Source organism: Dipodomys merriami, unplaced genomic scaffold (assembly GCF_024711535.1).
Source record: "Dipodomys merriami isolate MVZ:Mamm:240054 unplaced genomic scaffold, mDipMer1.0.p SCAF_485, whole genome shotgun sequence".
NCBI classification, from domain to species: domain Eukaryota; kingdom Metazoa; phylum Chordata; class Mammalia; order Rodentia; family Heteromyidae; genus Dipodomys; species Dipodomys merriami.
The window spans coordinates 254,880-271,354 of record NW_027206052.1 but is presented as its reverse complement, the minus strand read 5'-3'; the positions used below and the strand labels follow the sequence as shown (position 1 = coordinate 271,354).

Genomic DNA, 16,475 nt, shown 5'->3' with positions numbered 1-16,475 from the left:
TGGGCTGGCCTTCTTAATCTTGGGCCACCTCTTAATCTTGGGCCACCATGCTAAACCCTATTCATTTCCTTTGAACTATCTGAATTCTAATTTCTACCCAAATACTGGAGCAGGAAGGCTAAGAGGAGTTCGCACATTTCTATATATTCATATATATAGCATTAGATTTTAAAGAGTTCTTTCATGATCATCCTCCTTTTTGATCCTTATAATTGAAAGGTCAGTAGTGTCCTTTTTTTTTTTTTAAGTGAGGAAACTTAGGCTTAAGAGACCATAATTTGCCTACAATCATGATGGTATTAATGCACAGAGGTAGAACTGACGATTTGAATATCTTAACTTCAAGTGCACTGTTCCTTCTGAGGGTAGGGAACTTTGGGCTCAGAAGTACCTGGATTTCCTTTGTTGATCCCTTTTACTCTTTGCTTGAATAGCAGTCCTTTGAGAAACAAGGATTTCATTCCGGTACTCCTGCTGCCTCCTTCAACTTGCCTTCAGCCCTAGGAAGTGGAGGGCCCATAAATCCGGCCACAGCTGCTGCCTACCCACCTGCCCCCTTTATGCACATTCTGACCCCCCATCAGCAGCCGCATTCCCAGATCCTTCATCATCACCTGCAGCAGGATGGCCAGGTAACAGCCCTCCCCCTCTCTCCTTTCCCTTCCTCTTCCTTCCTATCCCTTAAAACTACCTCCCCTTTCCTTTTCTTACCCTTCCTTACCACCACCTTCACCCAATCCTCCCCAGTGCCAGCCAGGGGCACACAACACATACAGACACAAGCGCACATAACATGAGCAGCCAGCAAGGGAAATGTCAGAGAATGGGCCAGATTAAAACCTTTTTTGCTCAGTTCCTTTGATGCCTTTCTCCTCCACCTCCTCCCATGGCACAGTTGTCCTCATCCCATCAGACCTGGGTCACACCTTCCCTTTACCTCTCCCAGCCTTCCCTCTTCCCTGACATTGTAGCTTTCCCTTCTAATGGTGGAGTTCTATTGTCAAAGTTTGTCCCTTTATTTTCCATATATCCTGGTTCTGCCTCAGCTACCATATTTGCAGATGATTCTCTGTTGCCAGCGCCAGCAGGAGGAGCAGGTAATGAAACTGAATGATATGCTTGAACCCACTCCTTTTTAGTCCCCATTTCACCTCCACAGCCTCAGAAAACTTGAAGAGAAAAGATTAAGTGGTCACAAAACAGGATACACAAACACAAACACTTTGCTGAGCTCTCTGGCCTCCCCATCCTCTTTCTTCCTCCCCTCCTCAACACCCTCTTTATCTTTCCCCTTCCTTAGCTCTGGAAAACACTGGGTTACCAGAAAAAGATTCTTGGGGCAGCATCTGGAGCTTGAAGCATCAGACTCTTCTCTTTTGCTTTGCCTGAATTGGGCTCACAGATGTTGGTGGTGGGTAGATCTGCAGGGTGGTGCAAGAGACTGCTCAAGAGCTCCATCACAGGTGGCTGGAGAGCTAGAATGAGGGCTTTTTTTTTTTTTTCCTTTCAAAGATGGCTTTCTAAATTGAGGCATTCATGGAGATCAATGAAAATCACCTTGTGATCACTCACCTCCAAGAGGCCATAATTCTCAGTTGTGGGTTGTTGTTTTTTTTTTTCCAGACCAGGGGTGGAATGAGTGGGAGGGGTAGAGAAGATAGAATGCAAAAATATCTTATCCTCTTTTCATTTTCCCCTGTTTAAATATTAACTATGTTGTTGTAGAGAGGAGCTCTACTAGCTATGGAGTCCAATTTTCTATGGTTCAGAAGTTAATTTCATATAGGTCTGAAGTAAGGGGAATAAGAAAGCAAGACAGTTTGCACATTTCCACCTAAAGATGTTACAGATTGGTCCCACTAACTAGACACCTTTTTCCTCCCCATCATCCTCCCATTCCCTGCAGACGGGCAGCGGGCAACGTAGCCAGACCAGCTCCATCCCGCAGAAGCCCCAGACCAACAAGTCTGCCTACAACAGCTACAGCTGGGGGGCCAACTGAGGCCCTGGCCCTCTTCTCCCGGTCCCATCTTCTGAGAGGGCTTCTCAGCCTGGAAACTATGGAAACAGCATCAAAGAGAGAAAGGAATGTGGGGGGATTCTTCAGCCTCCCACCCAGCGGCCCACCCCACGCCTCTGCTTCATGTCTGTCCCATTCCCATACCATCCCCACCCTGTTGTATGTATTATAGGATTTGTATTTTCTCTTTTTTTTTTCCTTCCTTTTCCTCTTCCTACTCTCCCCTTGCATTCAAGATTATGAAACTTTGCTATGGGCCCTGACCTTCCTTCTTCCTGTTCACCCTGGTGGTGTATGGGTGAGGTGGGGAGGGGGACCCTGAAATATATATCAGCCCAACAGCCCTAAGTCTCCTCCTTTATTATTAGGAAAACAAAACAACAAAAAATGGCGTCATGAATATGAACAGCATTGTCAGATGAATTAGTTGAAGTGTTTTTTTTTGTACTGTGTCTTCAAATTTAATGGATTAATGTGTCTTGTATATATAAAACAAAAACTCTACCTTCAGCCTCTGCCCATTCTTGCTCCGTCTAGGATATCCTCAGTCTCGTCGATGACCAGCTTGGTGAATAAGTATTACCGTACGAACTGGGCCTCTAATAGGTCCCGAAGGCAGTGGAATAAAATGAAATCTTTGCCCTTTCAGAACTCCTCTGACCTTAATGTGCTAGTGAAGGGATTCCTTTCACCCCTAAGAATTTCACAACCTGTGCAACTGGAAAGAATCACCACAAATCTTCATTGCCTCCAGAAACTGCCACATCTACAGCAAGTTAAGGCCATAAAGGGAAGGGATAGAAAATTGGATGGGAAGGGGGAGGATTGTGGAAGAATTGAGAAACATTTCAAGGAAATGACTTTATGGGGTTGAAATACATACGTATGGCTTTGATGGTTCCAGACAAATAAAACTAAGAAGAACTCGAGGGCAATATTTGCAGTTGGCTGACAAAACAAATTTGGGGTCCTTCCTGACACTAGTATACTAAATATTTGCTTCTTGAGTACTTTTCTGTGGCTTAAATATACCTAATCCCATGCAAAGGCATTAGAGTCTAGGGCAAGACATGGGTTTGGGATGGGGTACAGAGGCTTTGAAAATCAGTATTAAAAAGGATTTAGTCAGCACTAGGTTTGAACCTTGGGCTTGGTAGACTGGCACCCTAACTGCTTGAGCCACATCCCCATCTAAGTCATTTTTAAGAATGGGATCTGGCCATATGGCTGCCTCTGGAGACCCTCCTTTCCCCGTAGTTGATTATAGACATTCCATCACACTTGCTGGAAGGAGGAAATCTTACAGCCTCACATTCTTTGTTCCTTTCTAGGACGCTTGAGTAACATCCCTGCTTGACTATAAAGCTTTTATAATTTTTTTTATCTTGCTGGTTATAGAGCCTGTTTGGAAATATTAAAGAATCCTTTATGGTCATGACTCCGTAGTAGCTAATAATGAATTCATGTGTTCCCTTGTCTTTATTCTGTGCTTCTGAATTTGTATTTGAAGGAGTTTTAGTTAGACTCAGTCCATCTAACATTTGAAGTTACCCACGTTAATCTGGAGAAAACAAACGTCTAGAAGTCTAGAGGGTAGCGGCCTGTGGCATCGTCCCGGGGCGGCCAGTGGGGTAAAAGGGTCTGTTGGTAAGGTGAGGGCTGCCTTCTGGCGAAATCGTCTGGTCTCCACCCGAAGCGCCTGTCGAGCAGATCGGCTGGGCTAAAAACACTAAGAGGGAGGTAAACCGCCGGAGAGAGCCCGGCCGATACCTCGCAGGTATCGGTCAGCCCCGCCCCCCTCGCTCGTTCGCCTTGCGGCTGCTTTACGACAATGCCGCGCCCCGCGCTTGCTTTCCGACAGTGCTGGCGGACGCCTCACAATTTCCGGTGGCGTATCTCGGCTGTGTGTGCGTGCGAATGGGCTGCGGGAGGGTCTCAAGGGTCCGGGTCCCGCCATGGGAATGAGCTTGTTCGACCTCTTCCGGGGCTTTTTCGGCTTTTCTGGACTTCGGAGGTGAGAGTAGTTCTGGGCTGGACAAGGGAAGGGTGTTCCGGAGAAAGCTTGGCCCCCTTCGTCGTATTTTGGGGGAAACTTCCTCTGCTCCCACTCTGGAGGAGAGGACGAAGTCACCACATTGAGTAGTCACCACGCAACCGTAACCATGGCGGCCGTTAGTAGGAGGAACGGCGCCTTACACCTTTTTCACCAGTGTTGGGTGATGCAACAGGGACCTGGGCGGGCAAGTTAATGGGGATCTGAGGAAGAGGACAGGGAGCTGGTGAGCAGGCCCTTGGGAAGTATGGAAGGGGCGGGGGGACACCGGAAGAAAACGGAGAGGATTTGGGAGGTTAGGACAGACGAGAGGAAGAGGAAGACCCAGTAAGATATATCAGGAGTAATGCTTTGACTTGACAGCTGTTCCTCCAACATTCACCCCAGCTTCCCAGACCACCTACTCTAGTCCCATTTTGTGTTGATTCTATGCCATAAGTGGGGCTGAAGTCTTGGTGCCTTACCTGCCTCCACCCTCAGCCACAGGGATCCCTTTTTTGGAGGGATGACTCGAGATGAAGATGAGGATGATGAGGACGAGGAAGAAGGAGCCACATGGGGTCCTGGGAGCTCGAGTTTTGGTGGTTCTCAGTCCCCAGAGGAATTTGGCTTCAGCTTCAGCCCAAGAGGAGGGATACGTTTCTATGATAACTTCGGCTTTGATGAACTCGTTCGCGATTTCAGTAGCATCTTCGGCGAGATGGGAGCCTGGACCTTGCCTTCCCGCCCTCCTGGTGTGTGGATTTCCCTGAGGGAGAACTCATGTTTGCTAATAGGTTGGTGGGTGAAGTAAAGAGCTTGCAGGGAGTAGTTAGGGGATGGAAAGTGTTGACAAGACTGACGATTTCAAGGAGATTTAAAGGGCCCAAGTCCTTTCCCACCCCAGCATCGATGTGCCGCCTTTTTGCAGAACTTCCAGGTCCTGAGTCAGAGACACCTGGTGAGAGACTGCGGGAGGGGCAGACGCTTCGGGACTCAATGCTTAAATACCCAGATAGTCATCAGCCCAAGATCTTTGGGGGGGTCTTGGAGAGCGATACAAGAACTGAAACCTCCAAACCAGCACCAGACTGGGGGTCCCCGAGACCTTTTCATAGGGTGAGTACTTAAATCTGGGCATAAAGTGAGAGACCACTAATGAACAATGGCTAGAATCAATTCTACCACATCCACTTATTGTATTTAGCTTATTTTATCTTTCGAATTGTGCTGTGGGGATAGAATAGAACTCAAGGCCTCATGCATTGCTAGGCCAGTGCTCCTTCATTGCCCTATACTTTCAAACCGGTTTTCTATAGTAAGCTGCTTTGGAGAAAAATAGGATTTCTTCAGGTGGAGATGATTCTTAGATATAAGGCAGGATTATTGGGGGGAGGACAGACAAGGTTCAGGAAAGCTTCTTGGTTAAAGGGGCATTTGAAACAACCAAGAGGGAAGAATTAGTTGTAAGGCTATCCTAAATGGAATTACTTCTCCTGGGAAAAAAGGGTTCTGGAACTTTGGAGTATTTGGGGGTTTGTGACCCTTCAGGTTTCAGTCTGGAAGGTGTCTTTTCATCTACTATATATGGCTTCTTCTACAGTTTGATGATATGTGGCCTGTGACTCCCCATCCTAGAGCCAGAGAGGACAATGGTGAGTCTACAAGGAGAGGGAGCATTGACTATCCCTTGTTATTCTGGAGTTCTGTCTGTCTGTTCTTCCTAAAGTTCCTTCTTGCTGTACTCCATTTTGTTCCCCTATGACATTATCTTCTGGTTCTGCATCTCTGCCTTTCTAGATCTTGATTCCCAGGTTTCCCAGGAAGGTCTTGGTCCTGTCCTGCAGCCTCAGCCCAAGTCCTACTTCAAGAGTATCTCTGTGACCAAGATCACAAAACCAGATGGGGTGAGTTGGGAGAAAGGAATAGAGTGAAGCAGCTAAGGAATGCCCTGCAAAGAGGGACCTGTGTAAAAAAAACCCTTATCATATCTCTAAGTTATATTAAGAATGTGCTTGGGGCTTCTTATAGAAAGTGGAAGAGCACCGGACTATAGTGGACAGTGAGGGTCGGAGGGAGACCACAATAACTCACCAAGAAGCAGATGGCAGCCTTAGAGTTGGTAAGTTAAGACTATGAATGGGGGGGAGGAGAGGAGGATGGGAAGGGGAAACAAAGGAGGAGGCAACAATGCTTGATGACAAATGTACTCATTACCTTGCCCATGTAATTGTAACCCCTCTGTATGGTATTTTCACAATAAAAAAAAATTAAACTATTAAAAAAAAAAAGACTATGAATCAGCTGGGTGCTGGTGGCTCACTCCTGTAATCTACCTACTCAGGAGGCTGAGATCTGAGGATCACAGTTCAAAGCCAGTCCAGGCAGGAAAGTCTATGAGACTCTTATCTCCAATTCACCACCAGACAACCGGAAGTGATGCTATGGCTCAAGTTGTAGAGCACTTGCCTTGAGCTGAAGAGCTGAGGGACAGTGCCAGGCCCAGAGTTCAAGCCCCATGACCAACCAAAAAAAACCCTCTTTAGCCTTAACTAGTATTTCTCTGTTTGCCTCTTCCCAGTTATCATTTAGTCTATCTCTTTGTATGATTTTCTCCTTAGATCCAGAATCACCAAGACCTCCAGCCTTAGATGATGCCTTTTCCATCCTTGATTTATTTCTAGGACGTTGGTTCGGGCCCCGTTAGCTTTGTTAACCTTCAGAAGCCTTCATATCCTTTTCACTGCCCACTGTCAATAAGTTTAGCTGTTTCTGTCACCTTAAGGGCTGGAGTGTGTACAACAGTAGGTTGGGGGTATGTCAGTCTGTCATTCACCCAAACTGACCAATAAAACCTTTATTTATGCTAAAGGTCTTGGTTTTGTCCAGGCTGTTTCACTTTCTAGAACCATTTAGGGTTTCCCATACTGTCTTAACTTGAAGCTATCTCCTTATTTGTCTGTTAATGTGTTTCCAAAACCTGATTTAGTAATAAATAAATAAATAAATAAAAGTCAGGTACTAATAGAAAAATGATAGAATTAGTTTCAATGTTTTTTTGAAGATACATCCAATTTAAAAAGAGAGAGAGGGGCTGGGAAGGTGGCTCAGTGGTAGAGCGCTTGCCTTGCATGCATGAGGCCCTGGGTTCGATTCCTCAGTACCACATAAGCAAAAAGAAAAAAGCTGGAAGTGGCACTGTGGCTCAAGTGGTAGAGCAAAAAAAAAATTTTTTTTTAAATTTTTTTAAAAATAAAAAGAGAGAATGAGCCCTGTAAGCTCCAAGCCTGTAATCCTGGTTTAAAGCCGGGTTGGGCAGGAAAGTCTGAGATTCTTTTTTTTTTTTTTTTTGAGATTCTTATATCCAATTCACCACCACGAAGCTGAAATAAACTGGGCCTATAATTCTAGCTATTCAGGTGACCAGGCAAGAAAGTCCTTGAAACTCTTATCTCTAACCACCTAAAAACCATTTGAGCTGTAGCTCAAAGTGGTAGAATACTAGCCTTGAGCAAACAAAGCTCAGAGACATGGCCCACGCCCTGAGTTCAAGTCCCAGGGCCAGCATAAAAAAGAAAAAGCCAAGCCGGGCGCTGGTGGCTCACGCCTGTAATCCTAGCTACTCAGGAGGCTGAGATCTGAGGATCGCGGTTCAAAGCCAGCCCGGGCAGGAGAGACCGTGAGACTCCTATCTCCAATAAACCACCAGAAAACCGGAAGTGGCGCTGTAGCTCAAGTGGTAGAGCACTGGCCTTGAGCTGAAGAGCTGAGGGACAGCGCTCAGGCCCAGAGTTCAAGCCCCACGACCGACAAAAAAAAAAAAAAAGAAAAAGCCAGGCATTGGTTGTTCACATCTATAATCCTAGCTATTCAAGAAGCTGAGATCTGAGTTCAGAACCAACCCAGGCAGGAAAGTCTGTACAGCTCCAACTAACCACCAGAAAAATGGAAGTGGAGCTGTGGGTCAAAGTACAGTGCTACCCTTGAGTGAAAAATCTCAGGGACAGCATCCAGGCCTTGAGTTCAGGCCCAGTTAGCATGCAGGAAAAAAAGAAAATGAAATTATTATTATGCTGAAGAGATACTTCTGTTCTCATGTTCATGACAACATTGCACATAACCAAGACTGAATCAACTAAGTGTCCAAAGAAAGAAAATGCATATATACATGAGAATATTATTCAGCCTTAAAAACAGTGCATGCCTAAGGCATGTATTGTTAAATTAAGCCCAGGAGTTCAGAACCAACCTTGATCTTAAGAGATCCTATCTCATGCTGGCACAGGTGGCTCATGCCTGTAATCCTAGCTACTCAGAAGGCTGAGATCTGAAAATCGAGGTTTAAAGCCACCCTGGGCAGTGAGACTCTTATCTCCAAGTAACCACCAGAAAACTGGAAGTAGCACTGTGGCTTAAGTGGTAAAGCCCTAGCCTTGAGCTGAAGAGCTCAGGAACAGCATCCAGGCCCAGAGTTCAAGCCCCATGACCAAAAACAAAAAGACCTGGGGGCTGGGAAGGTGGCTCAGTGGTAGAGCACTTGCCTTGCATGCCTGAGGCCCTGGGTTCGATTCCTCAGCACCACATAAGCATGCCTGAGGCCCTGGGTTCGATTCCTCAGCACCACATAAGCAAAAAGAAAAAAGCTGGAAGTGGCACTGTGGCTCAAGTGGTAGAGTGCTAGCCTGAGCTGAAGAACTGAGGGACAGCGCCCAGGCCCAGAGTTCAGGCCCCACGACCGTACCAAAAAAAAAAGGGGGGGGCCTGGGAATGTGGCTTAGTGATAGAATGTTTGCCTAGCATACATGAAACCCTGGGTTTGATTGCTCAGTACCACATACACAGAAAAAGCTGAGAGTTGTTCTGTGGCTCAAGTGGTAGAACGTTAGCCTTGAGCAAAAAGAAGCTCAGGCCTGAGTTCAAGCCCCAGGACTGGCAAAAACAAAGAAAAAACCTGAAGATCTTGAGTACAAGAGGCTCAGGGAGAGTGCCCAGGCCCTGAACCAGCACACAAACAAAAAACTTAACTTCTCTCTTGGGCTGGTAATGTGACTTAGTGGTAGAGTGCTTGCCTAACATGCATGAAGCCCTTGCTTCAATTCCTTAATACCACATAAGCAGAAAAAGCCAGAAGTAGTGCTGTGGCTCAAGTTGTAAGAGTACTAGCCTTACCAGGCACCTGTGAGCTCATGCCTGGGCTCAGGCCCAGAGTTCAGGCCCCACGACCGGACACACACACAAAAAAAGCCAGTCCAGGCAGGAAAGTTGCCTTGAGCTGAAGAGCACAGGGACAGTGCCCAAGCCCAGAGTTCAAAGCCCACAACAGGAAAAAAACAAAACAAAACGTGCTATCCTTGAGTAAAAGAAGCTCAAGGATAGTGCCCAGGCCCTGAGTTAACGCTCCAGGACTGCCCCCTCCCCCAAAAACAGACAATAAAATGGGGGGGGGTGGTTGTGGAGGTGGGATGGAAGGGGTGCGTGATAAGGGAAAAACGAGGAGGTAACAATGCTTGATAGGAAATGTACTCATTACCTTGCTCATGTAACTGTAACCCCTCTGTACAGTATTTTTACATTAAAAATATTAAAAAAGAAAAAATGAAATAAACCTGTAACCTCTCTGTACATCACCTTTTTTTTTTTTTTTTTTTTTTTTTTTTTGTCAGTCATAGGGCTTCAACTAGGCCTGGGCACTATCCTTCAGCTCTTTAGCTCAAGGCTAGTGCTCTACCATTTGAGCCACAGTGCCACTTTCGGTTTTCTGGTGGTTAATTAGAGATAGACTCATAGACTTTCCTGCCTGGGCTGGCTTTGTACTGCGATCCTCAGATCACAGCTCCTGAGTAGCTAGGATTACAGGCATGAGCCACTGGGACCTGGCTTGCAATAAATAAGAAAATAAATAAGAAAAATAAAAAATAAGAAAAGGCAGGCAAAAGACAATGGAGAAATGCTTCAGTGCTGGGAATGTGGCTTAGTGGTAAATTGCTTGTCTAGCTTGCATGAAAGCCCTGGTTTTGATTCCTCAGTACCACGTAAACAGAAAAAGCTGGAAGTAGTGCTGTGTCTCAAGTGGTAGAGTGCTAGTTGAGCAAAAGAAGTTCAGGGACAGCACCCAGGCCTTCAGTTCAAGCCCCGAGACTGGCAAAAATAATATGTATAGAAAAAATTAAATCTAGAATTGTGAACCCAGTTTAACTATCAAATTTGGAGTGTGCCAGTATTGAGCTGGGCACTGGTGGTTCATATCTGTAATACTAGTAACTCAAGAGGCTGAGATCTGAGCATCACAGTTCAAAGCAGCCCAGGTAGGAAAGTCTTCCTGAAAAAGCAGGAAGTAGCACTATGACTCAGAGCCACAGTGGTAGAGGGCTAGCCTTGAGCAAAAGATGCTCAGAGACAGAACCCAGGCCTAGAGTTCAAGCCATAAGACCAACAAAAAAAAATAAAATTTTAAAAAACATGAATGTAAGCCAGCATTGGAAGCTCATGTCCTGTAACCCCAGCTACTTGGAAGGTTAGAGGTCAACCTGGGCAGAAGGTTCTTGAGACCCCTTGTCAGAGGATAGCTGAGTGCAGTAGTGTGCACCTGCCATCCTAAGTATGTGGAAGGTTGAGATTGGGCAGATTGTGGTCCCAGGCCAGCCCAGTGAGCTGAGGAGAACCACCACCATTGTGGCAACACCCTTGTCATACCAATTATGATAGGAAGCCTGAAATAGATGGATCATAGTTCAGGTACACATCTGGGTGGGAAGACAGATCCTAGCTCAAAAATAACCAGTGCCAAAAGGGCTGGAGTCACCTTCCCAGCAACTCCTGAATTTTTTATGAAATTATTTTTTATTATCTTGAAATAGTTGTACAAAGGGGTTTCATTTCAGCATGTCTATTTGTATGTACACTGCTTCTTGACTACTATCACCATTATCCACTATTGGCTTAAATGTTAAATGCACTACTCAAACTTCAAACAGAAGAGTCAGTATTGCCTATGAGCTAGAGGTGTTTCTTTCTTTCTTTTTTTTAATTGGTCATGGGGCTTGAACTCTGGCTGGGGCGCTGTCCCTGCACTCTTCAGCTCAAGGCAAATGCTCTGCCAGTTGAACCACAGCGCCACTTCTGGTTTTCTGGTGGTGAATTGGAGATAAGAGTCTCACAGACTTTCCTGCCTAGGCTGGCTTTGAACTGTGATCCTTAGATCTCAGCCTCCTGAGCAGCTAGGATTATAGGCATGAGTCACAGGTTGTTTCTTTGTTTTGTTTTGGTGCTAGTCCTGGAGCTTGTACTCAGGGTCTCTGTGCTGTCCCTGAGCTTCTTTTGCTCAATACTAACTCCCTACTACTTGAGCCACAGCTCCATTTCCAGCACTTTGGGTAGTTTAGTGGAGACAAGAATCTCACAGGCTTTCCTTCTGCAGGCTAGCTTCAAACCATGATCTTCAGATCTCAGCAACCTGAGTAGCTAGGATTTTTAGGAATGAGCCACCACTGCCTGGTCAAGCTATAGGATTTTTTTTTTTTTTTTTTTTTTTTTGCCTGTCCTGGGCTTTGAACTCTAGGCCTGGGCACTGCCCCTAAGCTCCTTCTACTCAAGGCTAGCACTCTACCTCTTGAACTACAACTCTACTTCTGTTTTTTTCTGTGATTAATTGGAGATGAGAGTCTCACAGACTTTTCTGTGCCAGCTGGTTTCTAACTGCAATCCTCAGATTTCAGTCTACAGAGTAGCTAGGATTACAGGGTTGACCCATGAGTACCTGGCACTAGAAATTTTTTTTTTTTTTGGTCCGGTCGTGGGGCCTGAACTCTGGGCCTGGGCACTGTCCCTCAGCTCTTCAGCTCAAGGCTAGTGCTCTACCTTGAGCCACAGCGCCACTTCCGGCTTTTTTTTTCTTTTTGCTTATGTGGTGCTGAGGAATCAAACCCAGAGCCTCAGGCATGCAAGGCAAGCGCTCTACCACTGAGCCACCTTCCCAGCCCCTAGAGATTTATTTTTTATTTTATTTTTTGTCCATAGTTGGGCTTGAACTCTGGGTCAGGGCGTTGTCCTTCAGCTCAAGGCTAGCACTCTACCACTTGAGCCACAGCACCACTTCCTGTTTTCTGCTGTTTTATTGGAAATAAGAGTCTCACAGACTTTCTTGCCCAGGCTGGCTTTGAACAAGGATCCTCAGATCTCAGCCACCTGAGTAGCTAGGATTACAGGTGTGAGCCACTGGCACCCAGATTACATTTTTTTTTCCCATGGGGCTTGAATTCTTTTTTTTTTTTTCTTTTTCTTTTTTTGCCGGTCGTGGGCCTGAACTCTGGGCCTGGGCGCTGTCCCTCAGCTCTTCAGCTCAAGGCTAGCAGTCTACCACTTGAGCCACGGCGCCACTTCTGGCTTTTTTTTCTGCTTATGTGGTGCTGAGGAATCGAACCCAGGGCCTCATGTATGCAAGGCAAGCGCTCTACCACTGAGCCACCTTCCCAGCCCCATGGGGCTTGAATTCTGGGCCTGAGCACTGTCCTTCAGCTCTTTAGCTCAAAGCTAGCACTCTACCACTTGAGCCACAGTGCCACTTCTTGTTTTCTGGTGGTTTATTGGAGATAAGAGTTTCCAGGGATTCAAAGGTGTTTACAAAACTTATGTAAGTAAAACTGAAATGTTATAAATTAGGAAAATAAGTATTTTCATAGAATCTATAGTACAAATTGAGTGATTTAATGGAATTTTGTAACACATTTAAAAATAATGAGAAATATTTGAGAATTAGATAAAGATGAGTAATAAAGTTAATTTAGTAAATACTTATTTTATGTTGTAAAATTCAATAAAAGTGACAGAGTCCATTCAGAAAAAAAAAAAAAAAAAAGAGTTTCCAGGGAGCAGGGCACCAGTGGCTCACGCCTATAATCCTAGCTACTCAGGAGGCTGGGATCTGAGGATCACGGTTCAAAGCCAGCCCAGGCAGGAAAGTCCATGAGACTCTTATCTCCAATAAACCACTCGAAAACCAGAAGTGACGCTGTGGCTCAATGGGTACAGCACTCGCCTTGAGCTGAAGAGCTGAGGGACAGAGCCCAAGCCCAGAGTTCAAGCCCCAAGGCCAACAACAACAACAACAAAAAGTTTCTTGGCTTTTCCTGCCCAGGCTGGCTTTGAACTGCAATCCTCAGATCTCAGCCTGCTGAGTAGCTAGGATTACAGGTGTGAGCCCCCGGCACCTGGCTCTACAATAACTTTTTTAATAAAATATTTGTTTTTAATAAAAATATCAGTGCCTAGATATTTCAAATATATATTTTAAGGAAGAAGAAAAGGGGCTTTGGAAAATATCATGTGTTTGGCTCAAATGTCCTTAGTAAGACCTTCTTTGCTAACTGTATGCATGCATGTATGTATGTGTGTATGCATGTATGTATGTATGCATGTATGTATTTTTTTGGGGGAGTCACGGTCATGGGGCCTGAACTCTGGGCCTGGGCACTGTCCCTCAGCTCTTCAGCTCAAGGCTAGCGCTCTACCACTGAGCCACCTTCCCAGCCCCGTAAGTTGGACTCTTTATACTGTTAAATACATTCAGGCTGAGAAGGTGGCTCAGTGGTAGAGAGCTTGCCTTGCATGCATGAGGCCCTGGGTTCGATTCCTCAGCACCACATAAGCAAAAAGAAAAAAGCCGGAAATGACGCTTTCCAACTTACAAGCCAGGTGCCAGTGGCTCACACTTGTAATCCTAGCTATTCAGGAGGCTGAGATCTGAGGATCAATAAACCACCAGAAAACCGGAAGTGGTGCTGTGGCTCAAGTGGTAGAGTGCTCACTTTGAGCTGAAGAACTCAGGGATAGCACCCAGGTCCAGAGTTTGAGCCCCACAATACACACACACACACACACACACACACACACACACACACACACACACACACACACACACACACACACACACACACACACACACACACACACACACACACACACACACACACACCAAACTTATTTTGAGCCAGTGGCTCACACCTAAACACCTATGAACCAGTTACGCAGAAGGTTCGTATCTGAGGATAACTGTTCTAAGACAGCCTGGGAATGAAAGTCCATGAGACTCTTATCTCCAATTAACCACCAAAAAAGCTAGAAATGGAGCAGTGGCTCAAGTGGTAGAGTACTAGCCTTGAACAATAAAAAGCTCAAAGAAAAAAAAAAGCTCAAGGATAGTGCCCAAGCCCAGAGTTCAAGCCCCAAAACTAGCACACCAAAAAAAAAAAAAAAACCCGGAAGAAAGGAAGGAAGGACAGAAGGAAAGAAGCAAGCACGCAAGGAAGCAAGCAAGCAAGGAAGGATTCATAGAGGAGACTACTAGTTTCAGGGTTTTTTTGTTTATTTGTTTGCTTTTGTTGGTTGTGAGGCTTGAACTCTGGGCCTGGGGCTGTCCCTTAGCTCTTCAGCTCAAGGTGAGCGCTCTACCACTAGAGCCAGAGTGCCACTTCCAGCTTTTTCTGAGTAGTTTATTGGAGATAAGAGTCTTATGGACTTTTCTGCCCTGGCTTTGAACCATGATCCTCAGATCTAGTTTGTTTTGATCTATGAAAGGTATGAAAGTTGTCACTCCTACTTTTTTTTTTTTTTTTTTTTGGTCCGTCGTGGGGCTTGCACTCTGGGCCTGGGCGCTGTCCCTCAGCTCTTCAGCTCAAGGCTAGCACTCTACCACTTGAGCCACAGTGCTACCTTGGGTTTTCTGGTGGTTTATTGGAGATAAGAGTCTCACAGACTTTCCTGCCTGGGCTGGGTTTGAACTGTGATCCTCAGATCTCAGCCTCCTGAGTAGCTAGGGTTACAAGCGTGAGCCACTGGCACCCAGCGTCACTCCAACTCTTATAAGAAAGAAAATATGCAATAATTAACAGTAACTTTGCTTGGACTCATCAAAGAATGGGGTGAGAGGACAAACTATCACAAAATGTGGAGAGCTATGTGAATGAATGGTCACAGCTGAGATCAGCACCTGGAGCAGAAGCAGCTGGAACCATAAATTGGTATGAAAACTTCAATGGTAACTGATAAATGGCAAGAAGTGAGTCTCCAGAGAATGAGAAATTCCTTGGAACTGCTGCAGTATTGGAGGGGTCTGAACATTTTCTGAAGCTATTCCCTACTTTATCCAGACATGTGGAGCAACTAAGTAATCTAGAAATGTTACAAAAGTATTGAAAACAGTTACCTAATCTATGCTTCTTGTAAGTTGTTAATTGGCAAAGAATAACTAATGTAAATATTTCACATATCTCTATTGCTAGATCAAGCCATGGACTATCAATTCTCTCTTTACTAGTAGAATAGAACCATAATTGTCTATAAAACTAATAGAGGTAGGTACTAGGGATTCACACCTGTAACCCCTAGGAGGATGAGATCTGGAAGATTGCAGTTTGAAGTCAGCCAGGGAAGAAAGTTCTGCAAGACTCCATCTCCAAAATAAAATTAGCAAAAAATCCAGGCTGGAAACATGGCTCAAGTGGTTGAGCACCAATTAAGCAAGCAAACCAACCCACAGAATGGTAGAAAAATCTTTGCCAGTGGGGCTGGGAAGGTGGCTCAGTGGTAGAGTGCTTGCCTTCCATGAGTGAAGCCCTGGGTTCAATTTCTCAACACTGTATAAGTAGAAAAATCCAAAAGTGGCACTGTGGCTCAAGTGGTAGAGTGCTAGCCTTGAGCTGAAGAGCTGAGGGACAGCGCCCAGGCCCAGAGTTCAGGCCTCACAACCGGACCCCCCCCCAAAAAAAATAACCACTAGAAAACCTCAAGTGGCATTGTAGCTCAAGCAGTAGAGCGCTCGCCTTGAGCTGAAGAGCTGAGGGACAACTCCAGGCCCAGAGTTCAAGCCCCACAACTGACAAGACTGACAAGACTGACAAGACTGACAAACAACAACAAGAAAAAACCCTACTATTTATAAATTTGTATTAACTGTAGCGGTGCAGAACTAGTAGAATATCTTATCTGTTTGTCATCTGTCTCCATCCATCAATCTGGAGAAAGATTTATTAGATTTACTATAAGGTGTTGACGTGATTATGGTGGCTGAGAAGTCTCATTATAAGCCATCTTGAAGCTGGAGAAGTAGGAAAGATGGTGGTGTTGAGACAGGATGCACTAGGGAAAATAAAGTGAATGGCAGCCAGGAATTTAGAAACAGTATATTTAGAAATATAGCACTATTGGGGCTGGGAAGGTGGCTCAGTGGTAGAGCGCTTGCCTTGTATGCTCGAGGCCCTGGGTTCGATTCCTCAGCACCACATAAACAAAAAGAAAAAAGTCGGGGGGCTGGGAAGGTGGCTCAGTGGTAGAGTGCTTGCCTTACATGCATGAGGCCCTGGGTTCGATTCCTCAGCACCACATAAACAAAAAGAAAAAAGCCGGAAGTGGTGCTGTGGCTCAAGTGGT

General features: G+C 45.5%; 2 protein-coding genes across 19 annotated transcripts in view; both read left to right on the top strand.

The window, feature by feature from the left end:
- LOC138809106 (ubiquitin-associated protein 2-like) overlaps positions 1 to 3,480 on the top strand; it is a 62,955-nt gene extending 59,475 nt beyond the window's left edge. For 6 of the 17 annotated variants that reach the window (XM_069995489.1, XM_069995488.1, XM_069995487.1 and 3 more), the window contains 3 exons: positions 435 to 632; positions 1,047 to 1,097; positions 1,907 to 2,530. In XM_069995489.1, coding sequence (XP_069851590.1) covers positions 435 to 632; positions 1,047 to 1,097; positions 1,907 to 2,002 — 345 coding nt within the window. In that variant the 3' untranslated portion in view covers positions 2,003 to 2,530. Of the gene's footprint in view, positions 1 to 434; positions 633 to 1,046; positions 1,098 to 1,906; positions 2,531 to 2,557 lie in introns of those variants that run through there. The other 11 variants (XM_069995495.1, XM_069995501.1, XM_069995497.1 and 8 more) reach the window with 7 other exon arrangements.
- Positions 3,481 to 3,883: 403 nt separating this feature from the next.
- On the top strand, positions 3,884 to 6,923 carry LOC138809108 (HCLS1-associated protein X-1-like). 2 transcript variants are annotated; one of them, XM_069995508.1, is made up of 7 exons: positions 3,884 to 4,034; positions 4,554 to 4,807; positions 4,984 to 5,171; positions 5,656 to 5,707; positions 5,853 to 5,959; positions 6,084 to 6,174; positions 6,674 to 6,923. In XM_069995508.1, exons 1-7 carry the CDS (start codon positions 3,976 to 3,978, stop codon positions 6,757 to 6,759), a joined length of 837 nt encoding a protein of 278 aa, XP_069851609.1. In that variant the 5' UTR covers positions 3,884 to 3,975; the 3' UTR covers positions 6,760 to 6,923. The 2 variants fall into 2 exon arrangements, with proteins under 2 accessions (XP_069851609.1, XP_069851610.1); XM_069995509.1 differs by lacking the exon at positions 3,884 to 4,034 and adding an exon at positions 4,201 to 4,299.
- The last annotated feature ends 9,552 nt before the right edge of the window (positions 6,924 to 16,475 follow it).